Below are 19,288 nucleotides of genomic sequence, written 5' to 3'. Positions count from 1 at the left end.
GGAGAGGTCTTAGGCCTGAGTCTCTTCCCTAAGGCACAGCAGCCATCCTTTGAACGCCAGGGGTGGTTGGGAGCCCTCAAAGCTGGGGTGCTGCCAAGATGCTAACTGTGCCTGGGTCCAAACCAGACTAATAGCCAAGGGCCTCGATGCTAGAAAAACCTTAGGAAGCTAATCTGAGTGGAAGTATAGAGACTTCAAATTCTCCTGCTCTCGAGCCTAGCTCATACCCGCCTCTCCCATCCTCTCACCCCAGTCATATTCAGTCTAGTGAACTGTCCTGTGGAAAGCTGACAACCTCAGAAAGACAAATACCATATATCACTTACATGTGGAATCTAAAATATGACAAAAAATGAACCTATCTACAAAACAAACTCTTGGACATAGAGAACAGACTGATGGTTGCCAAGGGGGAGGGGAGGGGCTTGGTGGAGGGATGGAGTGGGAAGTCGGGATTAGCAGAAGGAAGCTTTTATATACAGAATGGATAAACAACCAGGCCCTACTGTATAGCACAACGAACTATATTCAATATCCTATGAGAAACCATAATGGAAAAGAATATTTAAAAAGACTATATATACATGTATAACTGAATCACTTTGCTGTACAGCAGAAATGAATGCAACACTGTAAATCAACTGTATTTCAATTTTTAAAACTAAAGGATGAGGCTTTCAAGAAAAAAATAAAAAGAAAGCTGACAACTTATTCTTTGTAAGTGCCAAACTATGAGAATCTGAGTTTTACGCTCATAATGTCCAAGTTTTTCAAGGTTAATTAATAACCATCTTTAAAAATCACGGTGCTAGTCCTTGTGCTCCAAATGCAGTTTTAGCTGCCCTAATCCAGGTAAAGGCTGCAAGGCTATTTTCGAGAGAAGGGCACAGTGTAGGTATGTATCCGGGTGAGATAATATTCCATGATGACTGCAGGTTGCATTTCAGTGGCATTCCATAGAGGTCAGAGGGGCTTCAAGTCCTTGACCTGTGCTCTGGCTTCAGCCCCATGTGTCACACACTGAATTATGGAGTCATCACATAATTCAGGATATACAGTTACTAAGTCTTTCTGGCCACAAGTAGTTACAATAAAGAGGCTCACTGACTGACCAACTAGCCTGCTGCAGAAGCTGCAACTTGCAGCTGGGCCAAGGCCACATCTGCTGGAGAGTCTCAGACCTTGTTTTTTATTTTGGTTCAGAAAGCAATGTCAGAGTGAAGGGGAAACAACAAAACAACACACGGAGCTGCAGTGCTCGTCTTGGGGGATGCCTCATTTCAAAGTCATCCTTTTTATGAGTCTATTTATGGATCATCTTTCTGTGTTAGGCACATTCTGGGTCCCAAGCAGGATCAAAAAGCAACTGGACTCTGACTCATCACCATAAGGTGAAATTTGCCTTACACTATTTGAAGTTAACTGAAAACATATTTGACATTAAAAAACAAAAAGATTCAACCACCTGATCCTTCCGATTCTCTTTAATGTGCTCAACTTGCCGTTACTATATCTTCAACCATCCCCTTAATGGAAGGGGCCTGGCTTCGGAGAAGACAGGGCTGCTTTCAAATTCATGCTGCACAACTTACTAACAATGTGATTTCTAAGCCTTGGTTTCTCCATCCGGTGATGAAAATATTTACCTTGAAAGGTTATAATGAGGATCAGCAGTAACCCACAAAAAGCACTTAGCCTAGAACCTGGCACACAGCAGGCTCTCAGATGTGTTTGATAAAGAAAGGTTGCGCACTGCGAAGCACATAACCACACCAGCACGTGCATATCATCATAATAAAGTTTCCAATCCCCAAAGGGGTTAAAAAAAAAAAAAAGGAAAAAAGACATTCCAACTTTGAACTTCGGTGGCATAATACACGCATAGGACAGCTTGCCCAGTTCCTGACATGCCATTTTAGAGTCCGCCCCCACTCACGGCTGAATTAGGAAAGAATGGGCTGTGGGGTCATATGCTTATGCCTGGGCAGATCTCAGAGCATCGCTGTGGCTTGTGACAGGCAGACGGTGCGGCCAAAAGCATCATGCTAGCCAAGAAAGCATCAAGAGAGAAAAGCATATCCACAGGTCAGAGGACATGCAGGGAGTGTGAGCCTACACCAGCTGGCTGGGGGTGGGGAGCAGGACTGGACAGGACCCTGTTACCAGGTGGGAGGGCTGATTCCTTTCTCTGTGCCCTTTGTATCTGCATATCTAAAGACTTCCTCAAGCTGAGGGCTCAGACACCAACCCTTCAGGACCCAGGCAGATGCCATAAATGAATGACGCTGGCTGTGCCGGAGGCCATGGGGTGCAGGGAGGGGTTCTTATGGTTAAGCCAAGAGCCCCGTATTCCCTCCACAGGGGACAGCTGCTACTCAGTCCCAGCCAGCAATCATCTTGTGAGAATCAGTGCTGATGTGGTAGATCTGACTTTACAGGAAAAGTTTCCAACCTGGATTTTAACATAAAATTGCTCAAATTTTAAGTGTTGGCAACACGTTGAAAATTTCTTAAAATGCTGCAAAGACCAAACAAAAGAAACCCAATGGCTGTCAGTTTGTAACCTGTGCCCTGAGTAGTCAGAGTAACAAAATAAAATGCTAGTTAGCATCAGCAGAGCCTCCATTAGTGGAGACAGTATGTGCTCGCTTGTATGGCACATGCGCAGGCTGCCTGGATGGGCCTTGTCACACCCTGGAAAACCACAGGATGCTCCTGTAGCATTTAGAGCCAGATGCACTCGTATGTTTCTTATTATACTCTTGCTGTAAGAGGTGTTGACGGACAGTCTGGCCAAAAGGCAAAGAAAGGTGTGTCTTTTTCCGTCTTTCCTGTTCTTCCTTGGCTAGTTCCAGCTTGCTGCATAGTTTCCCACACTGCCCCTCACAGTCAGTCTCTTTTTGAAAAGCAGAAAAGCATCCCTCGTGGTGCTGCGGAGCTGTACTTGTGGTCTGTAGTCAGCCTCACGGGGCCCACCCCATGTCTACCCTACCTTGATCTGACCGTGCTGAAATAACTCACCAAGCAACATCAGTCACTCCTGAAAAATCTTGGGAGATAACAGTGTCTTGCCCTGAGAGCTAGGGAAACAGAGACCCAGAGAAGTCACATGACACAGTGAGGGTCACAGAGTTAATCAGAGGCCAATGGGCATCCCTTCTGTCACTCAGGCCTCACGGAAGAGTCCTTCGTCCCTATTTTCAGCATCTGGTGACTGCAGTATAAGGAGTCACCAAATATCATGAAAGGTGAGACATTCCAGCTGACTGCAGGATCTGAACTGAATTATCATGCTTCATCAGAAAAAGAAGGACAAAATACTGCCACCGGAGCCCCATTGGGACTGCCTTCTCTGCTCTTGGCATGGCATCCTCAGAGCTAAGTTACTGTAGTTTTCATTTAATGAAATCTTCTGAGAAATCCCAGGGCAGATACCACGAGGTTCTAAAGATCAGATTTGAGTGTCACCACTCTCCTTTCTTTGTCTTAAACCAACAGTCCATAGGCTGCTTTTGAAGCCATCTTAAAATCTATTATGAATAAGGAAGGTATGAATAAATAAATGAAGTCTGCATTTGAGGAGGAGGCTGATTCTCTGGTGCTTCTGACTTTAACCAGACCAAGATTTTCAGGGTGTTTAAGAGTCTCCTAACCCACTGCAGCAAGAACAGGCCTGATGCCTGGCAGTTCTAAAACATGCCACATATCCTTTTTCTGAGGACTTCCATGGGTGCAGACCATTTTGGGAGGAGAACGAACTCTGCCTTTGCAGGTTCCAAGGTAGTTAGTGGGAGACAAAGGGCATACCCCTCAAACCGAGGGAATGGGATGGGATGAGCTGGTGATTAACAGGCTTGGCCTGTATGACTGATTGGAGTGACCAAGGCCTACCTTCTGTCACCAGTGAAAACGTGCCACTAGGTAAACAGTAGAGACGAGACAGCTGAACAGCATCAACAATGCAATGAATACGAACTTGGGCAAACTCTGGGAGATGTTAAGGGGCAGGGAGGCCTGGCATGCTGCAATCCATGGGGTCACAATGAGTCAGACATGACTAGGTGACTGAACAACGAGAGATTCTGGATTTGACTTTTCCTCATAAAACTGTGGGAATTCACCTTTTTCGTAAAAGGTCAAAGGAGGAATGCTTAATTGAAATCATTTCTCAAACATAAATTGTGGCCTATCAGTGGACTGAGAAATCAATTTAGAGGCTGTGACTAGTATTTCCTGAAAATTTCAAAAGATTAGGAAAGAACAGAAGCCATCAGCATGCCTGGCATGTGGCAGAAGTGCTAATTATTTTGTAAAACTCTTGTCTGATATACACATACCTGTGAGGCCCCTTTATAGCCTTTAATGTCTCTAGTGGCAGTGGCCTGGGCTTGAATCAGGTCCTGCCAGCTGTGTGACTAAGACACAGCACTTCTGTGCACTTCAGCTGCCTCCTTTGTAAAACAGGGGCACTGATTCTATCTACCTCATCAGGTTGTTGTGAGGACTGACTAAAATGTGCAAAGTGCTTGGAAGATCCGGGGTGGGCTAAGCCCATGTACGCGTTAGCTGTGAATTTTATGCCAGGGGGCAACGCGATGTAACACAGAAGTAGAAAATCACCGATCTAGAAAATGCCAACCCTGACAATGATCCCTTCCCTCAGGGTCCTAACCCTGGCTGGCATCTACCTCACAGAGAGCCGCCGGCTTTCTCTGGTGTGGGCCATGCTGTGAAAAGGCCAAAGGCAGCCTTCCTCCCCTCGTTTCCCCAACTCTCCCGAGAGCAGGTTCTCACCATCCAACATTGGGCCCACAAGGGTGCTGCTTAGCAAGAGACACAGAACAGAGGGAGCAGTGCCCTGAGACACTGGGAACAGCTCCTCTACCCGAGGAGACCCACCAAGCTCACGAGGCTGACGGCACTAGCACTGCCATCGTAAAAGCAAACTCTTTGGCCCTTCCCCTCCTCCCACTTAACAGACTTCAGGCTCCCTGAAGACTTAATGAACTACAGCTTTCGTCTGTTTCAAGTCTTTAGTCATGACAGAAAGAATTACCCTTTTTGCCAGGAAAGGAAGAAATGCTTTAGTTATCAGCAGAGCTGGCAAGAGGCCAGGCAGCCTCTGGAACGGTCTGTGGGGATTAGAATGCCAGAGGTAGTCATTCCACTCCAGAAGCACAGTCATGCCCCTGGGCAGGGCCAGCGCCCCCAAACCCTACCCAGTGCTGAAGAAGCCAGCGCTGCTCTGGCCCTCTGGCCTTTCTAACCAAGGTGCACAAGGAAAAGGCGGCCACACTTGCAGCTCAGCTACCGGGACTGGAGGCCTGCTTGCTTAGCTTGTGCACACTCTTGGAAATGAATCACGATAAAATTAAGTTCTCTATGAGGCTCCTTCCGAATCAGCACTTTTGTGTGTGTGAGTGTGTGTATTCCATGAGGATGAGAGGGACACAGAGCCGCGTCCCCTCAGAAGTGTTCTTTGCCAAGCTCTTTGTATCTCCTGACGGTGCTCCACAAACCCAGTGACATCTGTGAACATCTTTCTCCTTGGTCATCCTTCCAGGCCTGGGGCCTGAGACTTAGGAACAACTTTGGGGTCACACAGCTTAAGCTTGGCCCCAGCAAACAGATCCTAGAACCGCAGGAGAGGGCCACCACTGCACTGGGATGGTGGTATGGCCGTGCAGGGGACAGCCAGAGATGCTAATCGCATTGCTTTCTCTGTCGCCAGGGCACAGTAGCAAGGAGCCACCACACAGGAGGGTCTCAAGAACAAGTTGCTTTGAACTGTTTCCAGCAGTGGCACCATCTTTCTGGGTGACCTCTGGCAGCCATTTTGCCTCCCTGAGGCTGTTTCCCCATCTGTAAAGCAGGGATGAGAATAATGAAACCTTGAAGGTTGTATTAAGGATGAAATGAGATAAAGCATGTTGATGCGCTCTGTGGGCTCTACTCTAGAGCACTGCCAAACGGAGGCCTGAAGGATGGAACGCAGCTTCTCATGGTGGCTTCTCATCAGGCCCAGCTGTTGCCATTGATGGTGACCAAAGGGAGCTTTTTTCTAGTGGAAATTCTTCTAGATCTCCAGTTTTCAAATTTTACAGTCTCAGATCTCTTCCACACTCCTAAAAATTACTGAAGGCCTCAAAGAGCTGTCATTTATGTAGGTTAGATCTATCAATCTTTATTAGAAATAAAAACTGAAAATTTTGAGAATATTCATTAAAAAATAATAAAGTAAACCAACTGCATAAAACAATTTATGAAAAAATTACATTTTCCAAAATAAAGTTAGGGAGACTTGTGGGATTATTTTACATTTTTGCAGATCTTTTTGATGTCAGACTTGAGAGAATCCAAGTGGGTTCTTACATCTGCTTCTGCACACAATCTGTTGTGATACAGTGTCTTGATGGAAGTATATGAAGAAAACCCAGCCTCACTGAGATATGTAGTTGGAGAAAGAAGGGATACCTTAATAGCCTTTTCAGAAAACTGTGGATTTTCTTCTTTGATATTACACCAAAACTTGACAAATGATAGCTTCTTAAAAGGCGAGTTGTGATCTGGGATTTGAAACCATATCTATAAATGTCATACTCTGTTACATGAGAATCCATTGGTCTGTCTTGAACTCTGAATGAATTTTTTTACCCATCATGATTCTGTAATCTCTCACTGGTCCCACAGAAAGTCTTGTTCACTGAGTTAGGCAGATCTTCGAAATGTTGACATTTTTCATTGTACATTGTCTAAAGACACATTTGTTAATATCACTGCTGATCTTAACAGAAAAATCCTAAGAGTATTGTGAAACTGTCAATCTCACAGTGGTAGATACAAGTGTTCCCCAAATTCTACTTTTTGCTTGAAAGCTTGCTTTTTATCACTGGCAACAGATACTGTCAATTGTTTTTTTTTGATGTGACAGGCTCACTTCGTTCACTTCTGATAAAAAGTCTGCCAAACGCCCAAGTTTGAATTACCATAGTTTTTCTGTCATTCATTCTTTTAAGTAAAAATGGTATTTCATCAAACACCATAAGCTGAATTAGCAAAATTCAGCTTGCAACTCAATCTCATAAGCTTTTCCTTGCGATAACAACTGTACTTTGGTTTGCAGCCTAAGTGCTTTATATGTATATCCCATTTCATCACACAGAATATTAAGAAGTGTAACCAAGGGCTGAAATTTGATAAAATTAATTTTTACTGCTTCATCAAGGATATTCTTAAGGGAAGTTGGCTTGTTTTTCCCCCACGAGTGCCTGGTGGTGAACACAACGATTACTAGTCTAGTTCGGTGCCTCTGCTGTGATTCACACTAAGGGACCAGCAATTCCTCCTCCCTGCCTTTGCACCATCATTGCAAAAGTCAAAGCAGTGAACGGGGCAAATATCACTATAGTACTATTGTGAAAATAGTGTTAACTCTATAGATCTCCGCAGAGTATCCTAGGAACCCCCAGGGTCTTAAATCATGCTTAAAGAACCACTGATCTAGATGACGAGTTCATCATCTAGACTGTAAGAATAGTCATCCTGTGGTTGTACTACATGACACGGTAAAATTATTTTTGAAAAATCTTATCTTGTGAATTTTACTGACTTGATTTTGCTCACAGCTGACCTGAGGTTGTGGCCTCTTTTGACAGTTGAGGAAGCTGAGGCTCCACAGGCTGAGTGGCTAACCCCAAACCCAAGTAGTTAGGAGCAGAACTGAGTCTGGAACCCAGGCCTGCAGGAGAATAGGCTAGGGTTCTGTAGGCAGACTGGGTCATGTGGATGCTCACAGATACCATGGCAAGCAGACCATGCCCTCTGTCTCGTAGGACTGTGGGTAACTTTCTCCTTACTGAGGTTAAGTGCATCAGGACTGCAAATGGTGCAGAAAGCCTGACTTTCTCCACAATCCACCTGCAGTCATGGAAGGGATGGAGTGCATCTGCTTAAAGTGGATTATGGTTCATCCATACAGAGGAACTCTGTGCAGCCACAAGAAAAAATAACAAAGAGAGAACTCTTCAGAGGCTGATATACAAAGATCTCCAAGACACACTGTTAAATGGAAGAAGCAAGGTACGGAAAAGTGTGTAAAATTGGCTACCTTCTGGGCAAGGAAAGACGAGAAAAAAGTATGTTTTTGCTATGTATAGGCACAGATACTTCTCCATAAGAAGAAGTGGTAATACATGTCACTTTGGGGAACTGAGGAGCTGGGTGGGAGGGAGACTTTTCAATGGGCACCGTATTATACATTTTGAAATCTGAACTCTACTGGCTGCCCTATTCAAAATAAGCACTAAGAAAATAAATAATATGAATATATTATAAACATGAAGAAATTTTAAGTGAGCACTAAAAAAAAAAAATCATAAAATTTTTACTCCTGCACGCTGATGGAGCTTTCACTTGGAGGCGCTTTGGCAGGTAGGAAGCATCAACTTCAACCCCTCCTCCTCCTCACCGAGGCAACGATAACATCTGTGGGCCTTTGATTTGCGCCAAGCAGTATACCAAGTGCTTTAAGCAAATGCCTTTACAAGGACACTAATGAAGATACTGATGGTATTCCCACTCTACAAATGGGGAAGCTGGGGCTCCCAGACACTCAGTAAGTTGCCCAGGGTCCTACAATATGGGAGAGGGATCAGGATTTGAGCGGGTTCCACCTGAGCCCCACACGTACGCTCCAACCTCCAGGCCACCCTGCCTCTCCAATGTGGGTCTTTCTTCTCCCCTCTCCATTTCAGATAAGATCCTGGTTCACTGCGTCATGGGCCGCAGCCGGTCGGCGACTCTGGTCCTGGCCTACCTGATGATCCACAGGAACATGACCCTGGTGGACGCCATCCAACAAGTGGCCAAGAACCGCTGCGTCCTACCCAACCGGGGCTTTCTGAAGCAGCTCCGGGAACTGGACAGGCAGCTGGTGCAGCAGAGGCGACAGGCCCAGCAGGGTGAGGACGCCGAGAAGTGTGAGCAGGAGCCGTAGGGCCCCCTCGCGGGGCCAGCTGGACGTTTGGGAACGGAGAGGGAAGGCTGAAAACAGCTCTGCCTCGTGACTTCTTTTGTCGCAGAGAAGGGACATGAAACCAAAGCTTGACTCCTTCCAAACAATCCTAAACTTTGCGGGGGCTGGTGAACAGGGGGGCATTCACAGTGGGCTCCGGGACGAGCCCGGCGCCTGGCTTCACTGCAAAATGGCGCGGACCGGCTTCCCGGCACAATTGGTTACAGGTGAGCGCGCAGGCGCCGTTCTTGTTTTTTTTTTGTAAGATGGAAGCAGAGAAGAGTACTTAAAAATCTGTTGACATTGTGCTGTGATTAAACATTTGGCTTTGTCTGAAAGTCACATTCTTAAAAATATAATTTTAAAATATAACTTTATTTTCTAACCACAGAAAAAGTGCCTGGGAGAGCTGTGTTAAACGGTCTGCTCCTGGGGTGGGGACGTGCGGGCGACAGGGATTTCCCTAAAGGCCGCTGCTGCGTCTTCTTTTCGATAGACTCCACATGCTCAGGTCACCATCCGGAGACGCTGCTCTCTGCAAGTTGTAGACAGCAATTTATCTGGGAGGGGTGGGGAGTGGGGGTCCTGAGACCCTGCACAGAGGACCCCTCTTGGCTTCCCCGCCTTCCTCAGGGAGCCAGGGCAGTTCAGAAAGTTGGTCAGTCGTGTCGGACTCTTTGTGACCCCATGGACTGTAGCCCGCCAGGCTCCTCTGTCCATGGAATTCTCCAGGCAAGAATGCTGGAGTGGGTTGCCATTGTCTTGTCCAGGGGATCTTACCGACCCAGGGATCGAACCTGGTTCTCCTGCATTTCAGGCAGATTCTTTTATCGACTGAGCCACCAGGGAAACCAATAATTTTGAAAAGAGACTTTGGGGGACTGGAAATCTTTCATTTTGATTCTAGTCCAAGCAACACGAGCTTGTTTTCAGTCCCCGTATAAAATATTCACAACTGTGTTTGCCCTGGAATGCGCGAACCAGGCAGCCTTGTGAGCCTGCTCCCCACCCCCATGCCCCACTAATCCAATCACCACGATCACGATTCCATTCTTGAGGAGAAAGCAGCAGCAGGAACAAAGCTGGGGGAGATGTCTTCTAGAACTAGAAACTGGATACCAGACAGAACCCAGAGAATGATGCTGATGCCAGTAGTCAAAGAACAGAAAACCTGAAATGATAATGGCCTACGGGGAAAACAGGAAAATGAACCCACTGGGAGCTCAGCAGCTTTGTAAAGCCACCCGAGGGTCACCCCGTGACTTTAGGGGTGCTGCCCTGCTTTTGTGAGCCCTCGTAGGGCTCCCTGGGATTGCCCGTGATCTGCTCTGGGGTCACCTTGGCCCATAATGGATCCTCATAATGACTCAGATTTGGGTGAGGGAAGCCCTATACACAGGCTCTTGGAAAAGAGGTGTGGACCAAAAGCGATTCCAGTGGCCCCTACTTAAACTTTCCCATTACAAGATCACAACAGCTCTTCTACATTCAGTTCTTATCTCCTAGGTCTGACCATTTCTGGTCCAGAAAGAAATATTTCCGTTTTAATGAGATGTTACTTTTATACACCATCGTGAAGTATTTATGAAGCCGTATGTGGGAAGGATAGGTCCATTGGCTGCTGGTGTCCCTCAGAGGGTTCTTGTGGTGTTTTCTCTCCACCTTCCCACATGTTCCCACCTTTGTGGGGCTATGAGTCCTGTCGAGCAAAGCAGAAGTAGATCACTTTGAAGTTAAAGCCTGGCCTCTTTAAGATAGGAGCCAGGGGTAGAGGAAAGGAAGAACAGAAGTTTTTGCAAAAGCGTTTAAATTCTTCAGAAATGATATATTCATTTGGTCAACAAGTATTTGAGAACCTACCGCATGCTAAAAGTTGGGTTAGGAGGCCAGTGCAGAAATGTCTGCTGTAACGACATGGGATGAGGGAAGCAGGTACTGAGGGAGAGATGCAGTGGGGATGAGGCAGGGGAAAACCCGCTTTAGACCTGAGAAGATGGGGTGAGATGAGACTTCAAGGAGAGCACTTTCCAAATGAGGAGGGAACATTCTAGGCTGAGGAACAGCACAGGTGAAGTGGCACCGAGGTGGCAAAGAAGTGTGTTTCTACCCAGTGGGAGTGTGTTTCAGTAACTGCCCATCAGTGAAGCTGGGGCTTGTGGGTGAGACAGGAGATGGATACAGAACGGTAGAGACACTGTATTTTATTCCAAGTGCAAAGAATAACCACAATCAGTTTTTAAGCAGGGGAATGGTTTGATCTATGTTTTAAGAAGATCACTCTGGAAAGAAAAAAAATCACCCTGGCTGAAATATAGAGAATCGATTGTAGGGAGGTGAGGCAACCAGTAAGAGGGTGTTGAACTGTTGACAGGAAAGAGGAAGATGGTCTGGACTAAGATAGCACCAGGCGACTAGCATTCAAGATTATTTTAGAATTATCCTGGAGAACAGACAAAGCCTGCTTTAAGGGACAGGACTGGAAAGTAGTGATTTGGTTTCTTGGTGGTGCCTTAATACTGAGATGGGGTTGACCAGGGCAGAAATGGGGGAAGGAGGGGCTAGAGATCACCAGTTACATCATGTCTAAGACATACAAAAGATGACCCATGATTTCACCTTCAATCTACAGAGAGAGCTCAGAGGAAGATCCACTGTTAGCAATATAATCCTGGGTGCTATCTGCATAGAGGTGGTGTTTGAAGTCATTGTACTGGGTGAGATAATGAGAGAAAACAGAGGAAGCCCTAGTGCCCGAATGCCTGGGTGTTGGAGGAGGGAGAATAGGGAAGATGGAGAAGGGAGAAAACCAGGAGAAGGGAGAAAACCAGGAGTGCGCTGCAAAGAAACTGAAGCTCCTGCTTCATAATGTAACTACTTGTACTGTAAACCAGTATTGCTTGTAACAACAAAGTAACCTATATTTGTATAGCACCCAACAGTTTTAAAAGCATTACGTATGAGTTCGCTAAGCCTTTAAATCAGAGAGCTGACAAGTTATGGCCTTCTCTCAGAGTAAAGTGTTCTAGAAAAAAAGACTATGATTTGGAGAGAATCAAATTCGTTTCTGCTCACAGATTTCAGTTCAGTGTGTTTGGACAATTAGTTAGCTTGTTTGCCCCATTTCCTGCAAAGGATGGATATTTGTGACTTTTTTTCTTGTGATATTGTGAGTCATTTTTTCTAAAATGGAATGTTGGCAAGGAAAGCCAATGCCTTCACACCTGGGTAGGCACCACCTGCGCCAGTAAAAAGGCCAGGCTGGCAACTGACAATCACTTGTTAAAAAATTCTTCTAAATGAAAGAACACATTACTGGGTCTAGAAGGTATGGCCTGTTCATGGGTCTCAACCTAATAATGACTCTGTTTCTCCTGATGAATCCAAGTTCCTGTTTTCTGGGCTCCCTGGTGTCACATTTAAGGCTGAGCTGATTTCTCTAAGTGAGAGTAGGCAAGTGCAGAGCAGGCTCAGATCAGCAGCTTCTCTCCCACCAACCCTTTCCATCTGTGATGAATGTTAGGACTTGGGGCCCGCAGAGGGGCTCCCACTCCTAGGTGTGCTGCAGTCCCTGGGGAGCCTGTAGGACACCAGGAGTCCCCAGTACCGTTCTTAAATTCTGGTGCGGCAGGTCTGAGGCAGTGACTGGGACTTCTCCTCAAGCTCCCTGGAGGACTGTGAGGCAGGCAGAGTGTGGTAAGCCCAGGCGCCACACAAACCATAGGGTGCGGTTACAAGCCATTGCAATACGTGGAACAGAGGACAATCTCAGTCCCCAAAGAACCTTATTTAACACAAGAGAAGAGACTAAATATGAGATGGTTTCCCGGTGGGGCCTGTGGAAGGTTCTGCAGAGTTCCGCGTCAGCTGGTTAGCAAATCCCCCCAAGCCCTCTACCCCTCCTAGGGGCAGACTCTTGCCTGAGGTGTGGATCCACCGGGTTGCTAAGATCCTCGGCAGCTCTAGAACCGATGCCAACAGTTGATTCCAACAACAGCACACCATCACTTCCTGCTCTGAAGGAGGAGGAGAAGTTTCCTTTCCTACCAGAAAAGCACCTTAAACGTTCTCTTCTCCCCTTGGTGACAACAGCCTTTGCAGAAGTGTCTTCTTGGAAGCCCTCCCTCCAGCTACTACAGATGTTCCCCCACTTGCTATACAGTTTTGGGGAGGAGGAATCAAAAGATAAAATCTTGACACTAAGCCCAGACTGCTTCATAACTGTGGGAGAAAAACGGTAAGGGTGAGTGAGTGCACGAGGCAAAGCCCTCCATCGGGGCCCGGGACCCCGGGCTGTGTGCACTGTCCTCCTTCCCACACGGGGCCGAGTCAAGCATTCGTTTCTAGGCTTGTCACTTAATCACCAAATGTTTTAACAGTCAGACAGGGCTTTCTCTGAATGCCAGAATGTTTGTGAACAATGACGTTTTTCCCCCCTAAACTTTAGATTCTAAAAATAACATCCAATCACTCATTCATGACAGAGCAAAACTTGCATGCTTATTCAAGAAAATGATATTTCAAACATTCAAGTCCAAATTGGGTGCTTTTTTTGTTGTTGTTATTACTGTTTATAAAAATGAAGTTTGCTACCAATGGACTAGGCCCTAAGGGGATTTTATACAGACTGTACAAACGAGGCAGCTGGATATTTGGGCAGGATCCCTTTGCAAATGAAGATCAAAGTCAAAAAGAAAAAAACAAATTCACTTTATTTTAAAGACAATGATTGGCATACAGAAGGTATGCACTAGCATAAAATAAACTTTCATGAAAAGCATTAAAATCCATTATAAATTAATTTATTAAATAGGTATTTGGTATATGTGATGGTTTTATTAGATATTACTCTTATTTATTGCCAACCCCTCCCACAAAGTCAAAACAAATCAGAAAATCTCTTAACTCCGATTTACACTAAATAATTTATTTTCCCAAAATGTGAATGTGATCTGAGATGTGACACATGATATACAGTTCAATTGGTCATTCTCTATCAATCATAATATGACAGGACACAAGAGGCTAAAAATGGCTCATCATAATTTATTTTATGTTAAAATGTACAGCTTTTTTTGTTTTGTTTTTGTTTTTTTTTTTGAAGTGACCGACTAAAAAGAGAACAGATAAATACAAGAGTGTCGCTGGCTCCTATTTTATACAAGGATTACGCCTCTCCTGCTTGGCCCTTACAGTCACCCTGTACAGGTACAAAGGCTACAAAAAAGGAAGCGATATAAACAGACACAAATAACTTTTTTTTGCTTTTTTTACATGCGATTTGTAAGCTTAGTTTGAGCTATTCACAAGCTACTTCTCTATTTTTCCTTAAAAAATAACTCCAATATTTTATAAAGATAGAAAAATCTACAGATGGAATGAAAATGTAAAGTTAGAGGCATTTCCATAAAATAGCAACTTTACACCAAATTCACTATTTTTTTAAATCCTGCCAAGTATTTGGACATATATGAAATGTTTCAAAACCTGACAGATAAACACTGAGATATGCTTCATTCAATAAACAGAAGTCTGCATTTATAAAACAGAAAGCTGCCTTTTTTTCCCCAAAGAAATCTGTCACCAAAATGGAAAAGGGTCTCAACTTTACACCAAACATTTAGCAATAAAACCCTTTTGACTAACCAAATGGGAATAGCTTTTATAGCTCTTTACAGTTTTATAATTAACAAAAATATAGTTTTTTTTTTAAACCCTCAAATTAGGGCACCCTAATCAAGGCAAAAAACTTAAGAAATGGCTTACTGTTAGCACAACACTCGTACAGTACTACCAAATGCACTGTCACTAACAAAGACATTAGCGGCATGCTGAAGTGTCACCTCAACGAAATATACAAGAACTGAAAATGGTCAAGGCATTTACATGGAGTGGACAGGGGAGAAAAAAAAATGCTCTAGGTTCAGTATTAAAACAGATAATTTGGGGTGGGGCGGGGCTTGATATCCACATTGTTTAATGGAAGCAGTCACAGCTAGTGGCTGCCTCCATATGTAGTCCAAAGAGAGGCCTTCCTTTGCAGAGAATTTCATATAAAAGTAACAGAAACAAAGGTACCAAAAAAGAAAAAGGAAAAAAAAAAGATAAAAAGAAAAACAACTTTATAAGGCTTTCTGCTGCATACAGCTTTTTTTTTTTTTTTAATAATAAATGGTGCCAACAAATGTTTTTGCATTCACACCAATTGCTGGTTTTGAAATCGTACTCTTAGAAGGTATTTGTGCAGATCAATCCGAGAGATGCCCAGGGGTTTTGTGACAGCCCATGTTGCCTACCGTCTCATGTAGGACCCATTGAGAGACTGTTTGGACATGCCTGTGTTCATGTAGCCATGGTGTCCGGGGGCCGTGTACATCATGTTACTGTGGGGCGGGGTCTGCATTGGCTGCTGGGCATATGGCTGGGTCCCCATCATGCCCATCTGCATCTGCATAGGGTACTGGGGCGTCTGATTCATGTAGCCATGATTGCTGTGGTAGCCACTATTCATCATCGGCTGGGACATGCTGTACCCGTTCATGGCATTGAGGGTGTTCATGTTCATGTTCACAGAGTTGACATTGTAGGCTGGGGATGGCATCAGGTTCACACTCATGTTCATGCCCCTCTGCATCGTTAAAGTCCGTGCAGGACCTTGCATGGCTACAGTCTGGGAGCGCCCATAGATTTGCGACTGATGGGTGGCAGCGGCTGGTGACAGAGACGCCGATTTGGTTCTCATGGAGACGTGGCCCTTGCTGGCAATCTGGGTTTGCAGTCTTTGGCTGTGGGAGATGCCAATATTTGATGCAGCCATGTTCCGTTGCAACAGAGGTGGTGGCAGATTCATTGGAGGAGGAGTCAGGTTGGGGGGTGGGGTCATGGTAGCTTGTGCTTGGGGTCCCCCAGGGACGGAGTGTGGAGACTGAGAAAGCTGAACAAGCCCTGTGTTACTTAATGGTGTGGACAAAGAGGCACTGTTTGCATAGGAAGTTACAGCAGCGGAATGGCTGTAAGGCAATGAATGATCAATAAGTGTATTAGTTAACTGCTGTAGTTTGGCAAGGCTGAAGGTGGCTGACGGCTGTGGGTAATGCCCAGCCCCAAAATCACTCTGACCCATCCGTTCATATAAGCCAAGGTTGGCATTGCCAGTCTCGGGGATCTCAGCCAGCTGCATGGGCGGCGTGAAGTTAGCGGCCATGCTGCACTGTGCCAGCTGCTGGCTGCTGCTTGGGGGCCTCTCCACCACACAGCCTTGAGGAGACTTGACGCTGCAGGTCGGGGGGGAGCTGATGCTGCTCTGCTGCAGCATGCTGCAGCTCCCGCTGATGTTGGACATCTGCTGGGTGACAGCACAGCTGCTCTGTGTCAGACTGCTGGAGGTGAGGTTGCTGTAGGAGCAGCTGTTCTGTGAAGAGCCATTTCCACAAATGCTGCCGCCCATGGTAGAATCATAGCTGCTCGGGTTTTCGTAGTTCTCGGTTGTGCTCTCGATACTGCCCAGGTCACTAAACCCGCTGTCCACAACTTGCTGCGAATGATCCGAAACGGACGGGACGTCCATCATTGGACTGGTCTCCATGTTCTGCAGAGACGGCACTGAGATGGCACTTTGATCTGGGCTGATTTGGGCATAGCTGTTTTCCAGGGCAGGGACGCTTGGGCTACTGACAGAACGTACTGACTGGCCAGGGTGGGAATGGACGGATGAAACTGGGCTGCTGTGGTCTGACTGCTGGCAGTCATCTAGAGTGGCAGAGATCTGTGGGCTTTGGTCTGCATGGGTGTAGTTCTGTAGGCTTCTACAGGCCTCTTGAGTCTCGGCGCAATCCTGAAAGGTGTCGTCCTGTTCACTGTTCTCCTGGGTCAAGGACTGAACCGCCTGGACGGTCTCAGAGTCTATTTCCAAGGTGGCTGTGTTTCCCTCTTTGAACTCAGAATCTACTTCTTCACTGTTCTTTTGGTCCTGCTTCTGTGCCTGCTCTCCTGGGGGTTCCTCATCAGATTCAGGGGCAGTTTCAGTGGCTCCAGCAAGCTCCTTAGGTTCACTATTACACGAAGCTGGGAGGTCAACACCACAGTCCATTAGGACCTCTGGGTTTGAATGACTAGGCTGGACACTAAGGTCTAAAAAAGCCTCCTGGTTTTCCAGTACTTCTTTGAAGGCTTCTCTTGGGTGTTCTTCCTTCTCCACTTCAGCAGACTCCATGTGACTGTCATCCTCATCATCGGCATCATGCCCCTCGTTGTGAGATGGCTCTTCCTCCTCTTCCTCCTCCTCTTCATGATCATCCAAACGCACAGGGTCTTCTTTGTCCATGCAGACTTCTGGCTCCTCTTTTTCCTGACTCTTGGCACCACTGGGGTCTTTTTCTACATTTCCTTCCTCTTCCTCTTCTTCTTCCTCCTCCTCTTCCTCCTCAGGTTTGATTACATCGTCTTCAGGTTTTCCAGCCGGTGATTTATTTGGACTTACAGGTGCACACGTCTCCTCCCTTCCGTTTTCGTCCTGAGGCAGCAGGGGTTCCACGGCTTCCTTGACCCCCTCCTCAATCCTGGTGGAAGAGGGGCTGGATTTGTCTGCTGGAGTCTCCTTCTGTTCTTCCACTGTTACCTGGTCATCAGGCTCCATGGGTGTTTCTGGCGGGGTGTACAAGTTCAGTTTAAATCCAGTCTTCCTCTCTTTGTTTGGCCTCCACTTAGACAGACCACGCTTTGTTCCTTTTGGCCACTGTTTGCACTTCAGAGGTTCGGGATTGTCTCTACTGGCTTCTTTCAAGTTATTTGCACCATCATCCATATTGTCTTAGCGAGGAGACAGAAAGGGGGAGGAAGGAGAATAAAATCTTAGAAAGCATCACCATAAACAATTTGAATTCATTCTTGTAAATAATTTATCAAATACTGATTTTCGATTTAGCACTTTAAGCTTTGATGCTAAAGATATAATAAAACCTGATACAGAATAATATTGTGGTTAAAAAAAAAAACAACTGAGGGAATAACCTAGGTCTGGAAAATAATACATGCTGCACACACCGTATACCTACCCACCCCCCCGACATAACCCATTCTTTACAGAAGGTTGTGCTTTTTTATAGGAAGCACATGAATAATAATGTGCTTATATTATTATATAAGCAACTATAATAAGTTTATTTCAGTTTAACAAACAAAATATTCTCTAACACAAAAGCCTGGAATTCCACAATGTGAAAAGAATCATTTTGAATATTTGCAAATTAGGAAATGCAGGTGAAAGAGGTTAAAGTTAGCTCATATCCCAATCACCACTAAACTGGAGAAAGGAATAGAAGCCTAGCTCGCATATTTATCCTGAGAAAGTGAACTTCTGCTTGTGGACATTTACTGGTTTGAAATGATCTCAGATGACATTATTTTCTTTGATTTGAATATTCTCTCTGGCATAAAAATAAACTATGTACCTCTGAAACAAATGAATAACTAAATAACCAAAACATAAACACATTTCTAATCTACTCCAGGATCATTTCTGCCTGACACACACTATAATGTAATTACCGTGAAATTATTGAACATTTAAAATACAAGTATTCTTTTTATCACTAATTCTATCCACACTGCATTTTGGATCCATGTGCAAATGTGTATGGTTTGAATATTAAATAAGAAACAAACCATAACTGTCAGGTTCATTTTAGCTCAGCTAATCTTATTTTTACTGTTAGTTGTATGTATGTATGAATATAAATATATTTCTATAAAATAAATATATATATTTATATAAACATAAGCAAACAAGTAAATAAATGAATAAATACAAACATAAAACACACAAGTCTTAATATCTTTATAAAATTAATGATCATATCGATCTCCTGCATGCATGCTCAGCTGCTTCAGTCGTGTCTGACTCTTCGTGACCCCTTAGACTGTAGCCCACCAGGCTCCTCTGTCCATGGGACTCTCCAGACGAGAATACTGGAGTGGGCTGCCATGGCCCCCTCCAGGGGATCTTCCCAACCCAGGGATCGAACCCATGTCTCTTACATCCCCTGCGTTGGCAGGCGGGTTCTTTACCACTAGCGCTACATGGGAAGCCCCACTGATCTCCTGGAGGGTTCACTTTAAAGAAAAAGCTTCATAAAGAGAAACAGTCTTATTAGAAACACTGTTTTGGAGAATAAAACAAGATCTAATTAATAACCAGTGAGGAACAGAGATCCCTTCTGCCAGAATGGAGTGGTTTCTAATCCAATCAGCGCAGAGCAGGGTAAACACTGGGCTCACCTA

At 45.1% G+C, this 19,288-nt stretch overlaps 3 protein-coding genes across 10 annotated transcripts in view; 1 reads left to right on the top strand and 2 right to left on the bottom strand.

The window, feature by feature from the left end:
• Positions 1-8,927, bottom strand: part of SAMD8 (sterile alpha motif domain containing 8) — a 122,498-nt gene extending 113,571 nt beyond the window's left edge. Inside the window, exon 1 of the mRNA XM_070782003.1 lies at positions 8,816-8,927. The gene's annotated coding sequence lies outside the window, so the exon portion shown is untranslated. The remainder of the gene's footprint in view (positions 1-8,815) is intronic.
• DUSP29 (dual specificity phosphatase 29) overlaps positions 1-9,385 on the top strand; it is a 32,030-nt gene extending 22,645 nt beyond the window's left edge. For all 3 annotated transcript variants that reach the window (XM_019953809.2, XM_070782007.1, XM_070782005.1), the window contains exon 4: positions 8,754-9,385. In XM_019953809.2, the coding sequence (XP_019809368.1) occupies positions 8,754-8,995 (242 nt within the window). In that variant the 3' untranslated portion in view covers positions 8,996-9,385. The remainder of the gene's footprint in view (positions 1-8,753) is intronic.
• Positions 9,386-13,699: 4,314 nt separating this feature from the next.
• Positions 13,700-19,288, bottom strand: part of KAT6B (lysine acetyltransferase 6B) — a 182,215-nt gene continuing 176,626 nt past the window's right edge. For all 6 annotated transcript variants that reach the window (XM_070781996.1, XM_019953804.2, XM_070781995.1 and 3 more), the window contains one exon: positions 13,700-17,818. In XM_070781996.1, the coding sequence (XP_070638097.1) occupies positions 15,303-17,818 (2,516 nt within the window). In that variant the 3' untranslated portion in view covers positions 13,700-15,302. The remainder of the gene's footprint in view (positions 17,819-19,288) is intronic.

The sequence above is a fragment of the Bos indicus genome, chromosome 28 (genome assembly GCF_029378745.1).
Source record: "Bos indicus isolate NIAB-ARS_2022 breed Sahiwal x Tharparkar chromosome 28, NIAB-ARS_B.indTharparkar_mat_pri_1.0, whole genome shotgun sequence".
Classification (NCBI taxonomy): Eukaryota; Metazoa; Chordata; class Mammalia; order Artiodactyla; family Bovidae; genus Bos; species Bos indicus.
The sequence above is the reverse complement of the archived record's forward strand: the minus strand, read 5'-3'. Positions and strand labels throughout refer to the sequence as shown.